The 12,065-nt window shown below is 40.3% G+C and overlaps 1 protein-coding gene and 1 non-coding gene across 13 annotated transcripts in view; both read right to left on the bottom strand.

Moving 5' to 3' along the window:
• Nucleotides 1-12,065, bottom strand: part of BMPR1A (bone morphogenetic protein receptor type 1A) — a 169,004-nt gene that overhangs the window by 35,743 nt on the left and 121,196 nt on the right. For 11 of the 12 annotated variants that reach the window (XM_021943316.2, XM_021943311.2, XM_021943314.2 and 8 more), the window contains one exon: nucleotides 1,707-1,869. The exons of the other annotated variant lie outside the window; for it this stretch is intronic. In XM_021943316.2, the coding sequence (XP_021799008.1) occupies nucleotides 1,707-1,869 (163 nt within the window). The remainder of the gene's footprint in view (nucleotides 1-1,706; nucleotides 1,870-12,065) is intronic. 12 annotated transcript variants of the gene reach the window in all.
• LOC116269630 lies at nucleotides 2,206-2,370 on the bottom strand. Its single transcript, XR_004177246.1, has one exon. It is a non-coding gene; the product is annotated as a U1 spliceosomal RNA (small nuclear RNA).

Here is a 12,065-nt window from a genome sequence, read left to right as displayed (position 1 = left end):
CGGTTTTAAGACAAATGAAAGTTATGTCTGAGCTAAGATCTAAAAGGCCAGTGACAACCCTTTGTCAAGCAGAAAAGGATTTCGATTAAACAAGTCCTCCACATGGGAGTTATGTGACTCTTCTTTGCTAATCACAGTCATGTAATCACAGAAAGCTGATTTATACAATTTTATAAGGTAAGTCATGTTTTGAAAATATACTTTAAAATAACTTTGTCTCTTTTTACCCATTTTTTCAGTACTCCCATATTGTATATGCTCACAGATAAAAACTTTTCTCTGAAATATACAGATAGGCTTAATGACCCAAAAAAGGAGGACTGAAAGGCACCTTTTACTGAATATGATGGGAAAAGAGGGAGAGGACTTTTGAATAAATTTTCAATAAATTTACATACATATATTTAATGAAATTCTTATCTTAGTGTTAGCATCCTGGAATTTCCCCTTAATATATTCATATAGACTTCAACAGGTCTGGGAGAAATTTCTAAAAGCTTTTTCTGCGCTCCTATTTATTGTTAATATCAGGAATTGTGCTGCTTCTACTTAGAAGAATTTTGCAGAATTCTTTGTTTTCTGTCAGGAGAAAATGTTACGTGTGGGGCAGAATTCTGCTAAAATGGATGACTCAGTTTTACTCTGGGTTACTAAGCTACTAACAGACAGCCCATTATATCAGGCAGGTACTACAGACAAGAAGTTTAGCAAAAGATTATTTGGTGACACAGCGGAGAGCAGTTCCCTGCTGGCAAACTCCCAGGAAGGTGTAAATGGAAAACTAGTCACAGTCAGCACGCAGAGTCCACCACCACCAGGGGACAAGCAGCACACCTGAGACACGATGACCATCACATAGGTTCAAGAGTTTACGTGTAAAGTTTCATGCTTTCTATCTGGTCCATTCAAGGAGCATACAATTATTAAAAGTACAAAACATGACATTCGTTACTGCCTCTATAACAAGGAGACAATTAATTCAGGTTGAGTTGTTCAGGCAATTTTTTTTTTGGTCTTATTAAGTCAATATGTCAGTGTTTCCAACAAATATGGACTAGAATTACATAATCATATATAAACATGTTGTGTAGTTAACATGAAATACAGTAGAAAAATTATAAATCAGATTTGGATTGGTAAATTCACAGCTAAGAAAAAAGTTTAAAATTAATTAACACAATATGATTAATATATATCCACAGAATATTTCAACCAATTAAAAAGTAGGAGGCCAGGTGTGGCAGTTCACACTAGTAATCCCAGCACTTTGGGAAGCTGAGGTGGAAGGATTGCTTGAGCCCAGGAGTTTGAGACCAGCCTGGGCAAAATAGCAAGACCCTGTCTATAGAAGAAGTAGGAGGTTGTCGGTGAGTTTTTTGATTCTTTTTTTGGTAATCTCTAAGTTTTCTAAAATGACTTCAAGATTAAAAGATCATTAAAAAACTCAGATGTTAAAAAAAATACTAGATCCCTTTGAAATTATTTTAAAAGCTGCATTATAACATAATTCTAATATAGTAACTCACCTATCAATCATTTAATGGAGTAATGTTCTAATACACAAAACACAAGGCTTTTTGGCTTTCTGGAAAGATACCATATATGAAGGAAAAAAAAAACCTTAGACAAGCTTAATAATTCTTAAAATAGCACTAAATGCAACTCTATTCTCCTAACTCTTAAGAAGGGCTGCATAAAATACTTACATGCATGTGTTATTAATAGCATCATCCGGGCAGTGCCCTGAGCAATAGCACTTTAAAAAAGGCAAGGTATCCTCTGGTGCTAAGGTTACTCCATTTTCTGACTTTTTCTGGTCGGAGTCTGATTTCATCCCAGTGCCATGGAGCATACTGTCTAGAATCTGTCCTGCATTCAAATATGGAATTTGTAAGTAAATCATTTCTGAAAAGCTCATTGTTTGATTACAATTTTCAATGAGAAAAAGTTGCTAAGCTTTCTTATCACAATAATTGTAGCTAACATGTTTCTTTAGAAATATAAATTTCATTCATACAACAAACAGACATTTCTTAATAAGTTACTATGCATAGAATTACTGCACCAGGTATTGTGGGGTATATGAAGACAGCTATATCATAATTTTTGCACTAGTGAAAGACAAACAAGAGTGGTACAAGGCAGAATACAGTCAAATCTTGTTTTTTATATTTTTAAAATAACTTAAAAAAAATTTAATTTAACCAGGGGAAAGCATGAACACAGTCCCTCACTATCACAATTATGCAGTTGAGTTTCCCACGTTTGGGGAAATCACAGGGGTCAGCACATCTGGAGTGCAATGAATAAGCCTCGCCCTGGGAAAACCACCTTCGTGACCCTGGTCTCTCCCTTGTCAGGTTAAAGTATACAGTCATCACTTGTAAGAAAGGTACAAAATGGGGAGAGACTTCAGAGAAGTCTGTGAGAGTTTCCAACCATTAAATAGAGACAAGTTATGATTCTTCTTTTAACTCTTTGGTTCAAAACTTGTGACTAGCTTTCCTTTATTTGCGCCTCTATGTGGAAAAGGAGTTACTAAGCATCTTGCTTTGGCCTTTAATTGTTTAAGTAAGGAAATCATGAGAGCACAGGGACCAATCATGTTATCTGGAGACTTTTACCTCAAGGTCATTGGTTTGAATGCAGACCAGGGTGGCAGAAAGTGAAGGTTATAGAAAGGCAGCAGTTAGCTCACAGAAATGGAACTATGTTCTTACACGAGAGCCTAGTAGCCTGCAGTGACAGATACTGTCATATCTGGTACTAAATCTTTCAGGTTGGAAGCAGAACAGTACTAAAAAGACTGTTCTAGTAATTACTTCCTCTCTCTGACTCAGCTAGGCCATTCTTTGTGGGTTACTCTCAAGGGAATAAAAGGTAGAACCAAGCAGACAAGTGTATATGTATTTCATTATAAATGTTAAATAAGTGGTTCAAGACACAACACAGACTTGACATTACATTTAACATACTGATAAGATAAACTACTGAAAAGACAAAAAATATCACATATGCACACACTGATAACAGAAAAAGCACTGCTAAATAGTATTTTGGTGATTCCACGCCTTCAGTTTTAATAATCTTCACTTTTTTTTTTTTTTTTGGAGACATGGTCTCACTCTATTGCCCAGGCTGGAGTACAGTGATGTGATCATAGCTCACTGCAGCCTCAACCTCCCAGGCTCAAGTGCTCCTCCCACCTCAGCCTCTAGAGTAGCTGGGACCAAGGGCACATGCCACCAGGCCTGGCTAATTTTTAAATTCTTTATAGGGACAAGGTCTCCCTATATTGCTCAGGTTGGTCTTGAACTCCTGGGCTCAAGTGATCCTCCCGCCTCAACCTTCCAAAGTGCTGGGAATACAGGCGCGAGCTACCATACCTGGCCAATAACCTTCACTTTCTTATGCTGAATATTTAGTAAAGGAATTTGCTACTGAATGACTATCTATTAACAAACAACAGGAGAGAAAACTTTTTTTTTTTTTTTTGAGATAGAGTCTCCTCTGTCACCCAGGCTGGAGTGCAGTGGCGCAATCTTGGCTCACTGCAACCTCTGCCTCCCAGGTTCAAGCGATTCTCCTGCCTCAGCCTCCCGAGTAGCTGGGATTACAGGCACCCCCCACCATGCCTGGCTAATTTTTTTGTATTTTGTTGGTAGAGACGGGGTTTCACCATGTTGGCCAGGCTGGTCTCAAACTCCTGACCTCAAGTGATCCACCTGCCTCAGCCTCCCAAAGTGCTGGGATTATAGGCGTGAGCCACTGTGTCCGGCCAGGAGAGAAAACACTTAAAAAAAAAAAAGATGAAGTTTGCATACATACATATATTACTCATCCCTGTGCCTCCTCCCCCTCCCCACACTCTCCTTTCAGAAGTAAATTCCGTAATATAATGTCAAGGCTTCCACTGCACCTGATAGCTACAAAGCAGAAAGATCTCATTTATGTTAGAAACATCAACTGTAAAAGATGGGGTGGGCGGAAGCAGGAGGTACAGGAAGGGAAGAAATCCACTGAGCAGGGAATGAGGAGACTGGGATTCTGTTTTACTGTGGGCCTACCCCGCTTTACCTAGCTGGATGGTCTTGGGCAAGCCATGCCACTTGTCCAGGCTTCATTTACTCTATAAGGCTATAGGAGTAGAGGACAGGTGAGGTCACCTAACCAGCTTTAAAATCCTATTACGTTAACAGAAGACACTTATCAATTCAGCTCTGGAGAACAAACAATATAATATATCACAGCAATTAATTTTTCAAAAATCTAGTGACACAAAAAAAGCAGTTTAGTGTGGCAGAAATGTCACTTAACAGCAAGAAGTGAAGGATTCAAGTCCCAGTTATGGGCACAGATAAGTTACTCTCTGAACCTCAGCTCTCTATCTATAGAAAATGGTGATAATAATTCCTGCCTAATTCAAATCAAGAGGTTATAGGTAGATCAAATGAATATCTACTAAAGTGCTTAACTACATGTAAAACAGTATACAAATAAGATGTTACTAATAACAAAGATCGTAACACTAAAAGATCACTGATACATGAAAAACTCAAAGTTATAAGAAACTTCCTAGAATACAATTTGAATTTACGAGACAAAAAACTCAATTACAATAGTTGTATCTGGAGCTTATATTATTGCCAAATTTTCAACAGAATACTTATTAGGGGTCTATTATGTGCAGGCAAGGTATTAAATGCTAGAAATGCAAAGATGTGGCATCAAAACCATGTATGTGGCCTTGAGAAACTTGGTGGGAAGCAGAGGGGGAATAAGCACAAAAGCAAATAAATACAAAGTGAAAAGTGACAAAATACAAGGCCAGGTACGGTGGCTCACCAGCCTGGTCAACATAGTGAAACCCTTTCTCTACTAAAAATATTAAAAAATTAGCTGGGCATGGTGGCGGGCGCCTGTAATCCCACTATTCGGGTGGCTGCGGCAGGAGAATCACTTGAACCTGGGAGCCACCGTGGAGGTTGCAGTGAGCAGGGATCAAGCCATTGCACTTCAGCCTGGGTGACGAGAGCAAAACTCCATCTCAAAAAAAAAAAGTGACAAAATATGGAGGTGTTATGTAAACAAAGGAAAAGGCTCATCCTAGGTGTCAAATTCAAATCGATCTTAGGTGTCAAAAGTAATGAAATCTAAGCCACATCTTAAAAACTTGCAAGATTTCACCAAGTGGATATTGAACATAAAGAAAAGTAGCAGGCCAAGAGCCTCTCTGCACTGTCTCTAGATGATAGCACCCATTCTGTTGATGGTTCCTGGATGTACCCCTCTAGCCATGACCTGCTTAGGCATCTCCTGACTGACTTGTCCTAAATGAACTTTTGATTTGCCTCAGACCTGGTCTTACCAAAGTCTTTTGGCTCAACCTCCAAAATGTACATCAATTGTTTTCATTTTTCTCCACCTCCGCTGCTGTCACCAAAGCCCATCACATCATGCCTCTACCAAGGTAAGAAGTCTCCAACTCGTCTCTCTGCTTCTGCTCTTGGTCCCTGCTATCCATTTCCCACAGAGCAGCCAGAGACATTTTATAAACACAAATCTGTCACTCCTATTTAAAACCAACCAATAGCTCCACAACGCACTCAGAATAAAATCCAACCTCCACTGTGTGCTCCCAGGGCCCAGGAGGATCTGGATCCTGCAGGCCTCACCATCATCACTTCACTTGCCACATGGCCTTCTGTCAGTTCTGAACATGTCAATCTCTCCCCACCCATAAGTCCCATATATTTACAAAGAATAAATTACGAGTCCTGGGGTGGACTGGGGGTATGTATAGGTTATACTTCAAAACACACACAAAATATTTAATAGCTTATATGCTTAAGTATAACATCTCAGAAAAAGATGAAAACATATACATACAAAGATACAGTTACAAGAGACACATGACTATACACAGGCACATTTACAGGTCCTTGTCATAAATGGCAATTTCTGGCATCAATGATTTTACTAGATTTTTATTCCTGGCTAAGTACTTTTTCATACTTTCCCAATAATTTATTGGCTTCCTTTTTCTACAGCAAATAAATGCCCTCTGCCCCAAGCTTAAGATAGAATGTCTACAACAGAACTCAGATGGCAAACGGTTGGTGAGACCAATGGACTACTGATGCACTATACATGTGAGCTAATCAGCAATGGTAGCCTAATGAATTCTGTAACAATAGTCTGCATCATTAATTAAATAGAAACCAGGAAGACATCAGCAGGAGGAAAGTCAAGTACAAGTAGCCAAGAACTAGGGAAAAGGTGGCATGTCTACAACTGTGCTGTCCCGTACGGTAGCCCCTAGCCACACTTAAAATATAGGTGAATTAAAATGAAGTAAAATTAAAAATCAGTTTCTCACTCACACTAGTCACAACTCAAGTGCTCAAAAGCCACATGTGGCTAGTAGCTATCACACAAGACAGCAAAGATATAGAAAACAGGTATTGGTTTTGTGGGCCCCAAGGTCTCTGTCACAATATTCAATTCTGCTGATACAATGCAAAATCAGCTGTACAACATGTACAAAAATGAGCATGGGTGTGTTCCAGTAAAATTACTTATGAATAATGAAATTTGAGTTTCATATAATTTTCATGTGTCATGAAATATTCTCTTGATTTTTCTTCAATCACTTAAAAATGCAAAAACATCATTCTTCACTCATGAGCAGCACAAAATGAAGCAATGCGCTGGATTTAGTTTGTGGGCTATAGTTTGCAAATTACTGATACAGAAATTTCCCTCACCAAAGTTAGTTCTATCGTACTATGTTGGTCTAGGGGGAAAATTAAAGCAAGAAGAAAAGACTTTGTGGCAGGGCCAGAAAGCATAGAAATGGGCTTTTCACATCTGATAGGATAATATGTGAATGATTAGGCTTTTTTTATGACACTTTTGGAAAGCCAATAAAAAATTATAGTTGGATGTATTTCAGTTGAACATTAAAAATTGCAGTTAATCAGTTAACATTAATCAAAGTTGGTTCTGAACCCGTTATCAAGAATGAGGTGATTCCGACACATACTGACATGCAGTGTCATTCATAATGTCACTGAGTGGCAAAAAAAGCTTCTAGAAACATGAATATAGTTATTGCATTAAAAATCATATGCTCGGCCAGGCATGGTGGCTCACGCCTGTAATCCCAGCACTTTGGGAGGCCGAGGTGGGTGGATTACCTGAGGTCAGAAGTTTGAGACCAGTCTGGCCAACATGGTGAAACCCTGTCTCTATTAAAAATACAACAAATTAGCTGGGCATGGTGCTGTGAGCCTGTAATCCCAGCTACGCGGGAGGCTGAGGCAGAGGAATCACTTGAACCAGGGAGGTAGAGGTTGCAGTGAGCCAAGATCACGCTGCTACACTACAGCCTGGTCAACAGAGTGGGACTCCATCTCCCCCCAAAAAAAAAAAGAAAATCATATGCTTGCCAGGCATGGTGGCTCACATCTGTAATCCTAGCACTTCGGGAGGCCCAGGCAGGTGGGTTGCTTGAGCTCAGGAGTTCAAGACCAGCCTGGGAAACATGCTGAGACCTGATCTCTACAAAAAAATTTGAAAAATTGGCTGGTTGTAGTGGAGCACACCTGTAGTCCCAGGTACTTGGGTGGGGGAGGCGGGAGGATCGCTTAAGAACCCAGCAGGTTGGCAGGGAATGGTGATTCAGGCCTGTAATCCTAGCACTTTGGGAGGCCGAGGTGGGTGGATCACCTGAGCTCAGGAGTTCAAACCAGCCTGGCCAACATGGCGAAACCCTACTAAAAATAAATAAATTAGCCAGGTGTGGCGGCGGGCACCTGTAACCCCAGCTACTCAGGAGGCTGAGTTGGAGAATCGCTTGAACCCAGGAGACAGAGGTTGCCGTGAGCTGAGATCTTGCCACCGTACTCCAGCCTGGGCAACAGAGCAAGACTCTTGTCTCAAACAGAAAGAAAAAAGAAATCATATGCTCAAACGAAGTTTACACTGTTGAATTCCTTTTATTGCATTATGATCAGAGTATGTGGTCTTTGAGGTATCTTATTCTTTTTGTTTTGGTTTTTTTTTTTTTTTTTTTTTGAGATGGAGTCTCACTCTGTCGACCAGGCTGAAGTACAGTGGCATGATCTCCACTTACCACAACCTCTGCCTCCTGGGTTGAAACAATTATCCCGTCTCAGCCTCCAGAGTAGCTGGGATACAGGCGCCTGCCACCATGCCTGGCTAATTTTTGTATTTTTAGTAGAGATGGGGTTTCACCATGTTGGCCAGGCTGGTTTTGAACTTCTGACCTCAAGTGATCTGCACGCCTCAGCCTCCCAAAGTGCTGTGATTACAGGCGTGAGCCACTGCGCCCGGCCAAGGTATCTTATACTTAACTGAAATATTATTTCAAAATTACCCATGATAATCCAAGGGTGGTGTGGGAGAAGTGCATGGGGGTAGAGAGGAAATAGGCTTGGTCATGAGTTGATACTGTCAAAACTGAGTGACAAGTTCATGGAGTTTCACCATATTATTCTCTCTACTTAGGCATATGCTCAAGTAAGTGTTTTTCCTAAAAGTAGTTTTTGGTGTTTTTTGTTTTTTTGAAATGGTGTTTTTGCTCTTGTTGCCCAGGCTGGAGTGCAGTGGCATGATCTCGGCTCACCACAACCTCCGCCTCCCAGGTTCAAGCGATTCTCCTGCCTCAGCCTCCCGAGTAGCTGGGATTACAGGCACGTGCCACCACGCCTGACTAATTTTCGTATTTTTAGTAGCGATGGGGTTTTTCCATGTTGGCCAGGCTGGTCTCAAACTTCCAACCTCAGGTGATCCACCCGCCTTTGCCTCCCAGAATGCTGGGATTACAGACATGAGTCACCGTGCTTGTTTTTTGTTTTTCTGTAAGTAGTTTAAAATAAGAATGTATTCTCATAGGATCCAAAAAATATATATATATATATATATATTGAACCCTACAAGTAAACCAAAAAGGCCTCTTTGGGCCCATCTAATCCCCCTCCCACTCCTTAAACATAACCACTGTTATCTGTTTGGTGTATATGCTTCTTGTCCTTTTTCTATTCATTTACATATATTCTTCCAAAAAATTTTTTATTTTTTTGAGACCGGGTCTCTCTCTGTTGCCCAGGGTGGAGTTCAGTGGCCCAGACTCGACTCACTGCAACCTCCGCCTCCCCGGTTCAAGTGATCCTCCCATCTCAGCCTCCTGAGTAGCTGCAACTACAGGCACATGCCACCATGTCCCACCAATTTTTGTATTTTTAGTAGAGACAGGGTTTCACCATGTTGGCCAGGCTGGTCTCGAGCTCATGAGCCACCGCACCCAGCCAGAAACCTTTTATAAAAGTAGAGAAAACTGTACAATGAACCCACACGTACCCATATAGCCCAGCTTTTATGACGATCAATTTATGGCCCTTCTTGTTTCACTCCTTCCCCCTTCATATAATTATGAAGCTAATACCAGATATGTCCTTTTATCTGTAGTATTTCAATGTGTATCTCTAAAAGGACTTAAAAAAAAACAAACACAATTATCACATCTAAAAAATTAATAGTAATTCCTTATCCTTACCAATATTATCAAACATCAAGGCAATGTTCAAATGTCCAATTATATTATAAATGTTATAAATTGCTTTCTAATTTCTAATTGTATCATAAATGTTACAAATTGCTTTAGTAGTTTCCTTGAGTCAGGATCCAAATAAGGTTCACACATCACACCTGGTTGTCTCCAAGTCTCTTAATCTACCAGTTTCTTCTTCCTCTTCCTGACCTTGAGATTTACTTGAAGACATTGGGTAACTTGTCCAGTATTTACCAGTATAGCAATTACCACAGTCTGGAATTTCTGATCACATCTTCCTGGCATCATTTAACATGTCCTCTTGTTCTCTATGGATTTTGTAAATGGTAGTTAGCTCGAGAACTGTGCTGTCCAATATGATAGCCACAAGCCACATGTGTCTATTGAGTGCTGAAATGCAGCTGCTCTGCATGTTGTGGGGAGGAGAGAACCAAATGTCTGCTTATCTCTGTTTTTAAGGTCTAGATTCACTAGTTCAATTAGCATAGTATAAAATAATGTATCTAATCCTATCATTTCTCTTCTTTTTTATGACTTGGAATACATCTATGAGATGCTTTCCCTCACCTACTAATTGGATACAGGTGGCACAGTTCATATTAGAAAGGCAAGATTAATGCTTGATTTCCCCCTCTATTTACCAATTTTCAAAATTAATGACTTGAACTAGTTGTTTTCTTTTTTAGAGATAGAGTCTTGCTCTGCTGCCCAGACTAGAGTGCAGTGGCATGATCATGGCTCACTGTAGCCTCAAGCTCCTGGACTCAAGTGATCCTCCCGCCTCATCCAGGAATACAGGCACACACCACCACACCCAGCTAATTAAAAAAATTTTTTTTTGTAAAGACCAGCTCTATGTTGCCCAGGCTGGTCTCAAACTCTTTTTTTTTTTTTTTAAAGGGGCTCCCAGTTTAGCCATGGATGGTCTCAAACTCTTGAGGCTCAAGTTATCTTCCTGCCTTGGCCTCCCAAAGTACTGGCATGTACAGGTTTAAGTCACAGCCCCCAGCCCTAACTAGTTTTTTTCTAAAGTATCATTACAAACACATGGATTTAAACATATTTGATTTGTTTGAATCCACTGCAATTCGTGTCCAATTCAAGCCGGTCACTGAATCCTTTGAACTTTTCTCCTTGCTTTCTGGCCAAGATACCAAGATCACCTTGCTCTTTCCCTGCCAAACTTAAACTTAGTGATTTCTCCAAGGAGTTCTAGATCCTTAGTGAAAAAAGATAATCAGATACTACAAATGGGTTGTTACAGGGGCTTGTTGCTAATGGGTTGGTCAGTGTAAAAATATATGGCGAAAAAAGTAGTTTTGCAACTTGCTCTTTTCACTTTAACTGTATTCATCCATTAAACAAAAATGTACTGAGTACACAGTGCTAGCCACGGTTTTAAGCCCTGGGTGACTAGAAGAGTAAACAAAACAAAGTCCCATATATATTAAAGCTTACAGTCTTGGACAGAGAAAGACAATAAAGACGAATAAATACTGACATTTGGTACTATTTTAATATTTATTCATAGATAAGTGCTATGATACCAAATAAAGCAGGTCATTTTCTAGCATGGGAAAGGAGCAGAGGGCCTCAGAGCGGAGGTCATTAAACCAAAGGCCAGGAGAACGGGCAAAGCAGAGGCCAGTGGCTAGGTCAGAAATTCTCAGAACACAAATCTAGACAAGATATTTAACTGTTTAATGGAACGAAAACAAACAGACCAAAGAAAATAGAATGTAGGACTACTACAACTTTAATTGGGAACTGCACTGCCAAAGATATCCCAGGCTGACTCAGTCAGACTGTGAGTTTTCAATCCATAGGAAAATTTCCAGTAATCAGACCTCCATACTAACAGAAAGCAGGCTGCTAAAGCTGTTCAGTCTCCACAAAGATCATCATCCACTAATTCCATCTCATATGTGACCATGAAGGCAGAAACACTAGCCAAGAAACACCAGAGAGAAGGCAAATCCTCCTAGAAAATAAAACTAGAGGCTGACAAACAGGCTAAGCATCATTAATCTACATGCTATGGAGCAGTGAATACTGAGGTTGTTTCCAATTTTTCTTCCTCTGAATGGGAGTTTTATATAGTACTTAATCCCACTTCATTTTTGTCACTGGATACTGGGTATACTGTGCACTGATAACTGCTTTTAGCCACACACTGCTGGACCCTGAAGAGGCACCTGGACCTGAAGGAGAGGGCTTCGCACCAGCCACAAGTCCTGGATTAGTAGCTGCGTGTACTACATGGATGCAACTCTGGGGTATAGAACCCTTTGAAAAGGAACTGAAAATTTCATAGCAACATGAGCATTTTAGCATATGTATGACGTCAGGTTGACAAATGTGGTACCGGGCAACAGATACTCTTATTCTTCCCCTCCTTCCCTTGCTGGCAACAGGCATGTGCACATGTACACACACATTAAGGGTCTGCCCCTCCCCCATGTGATTCAGG

This window comes from Papio anubis, chromosome 11 (genome assembly GCF_008728515.1).
Source record: "Papio anubis isolate 15944 chromosome 11, Panubis1.0, whole genome shotgun sequence".
Lineage (NCBI taxonomy): Eukaryota > Metazoa > Chordata > Mammalia > Primates > Cercopithecidae > Papio > Papio anubis.
Note: the sequence above shows the minus strand (reverse complement) of the source record. Positions and strands in the feature narration are given on the sequence as shown.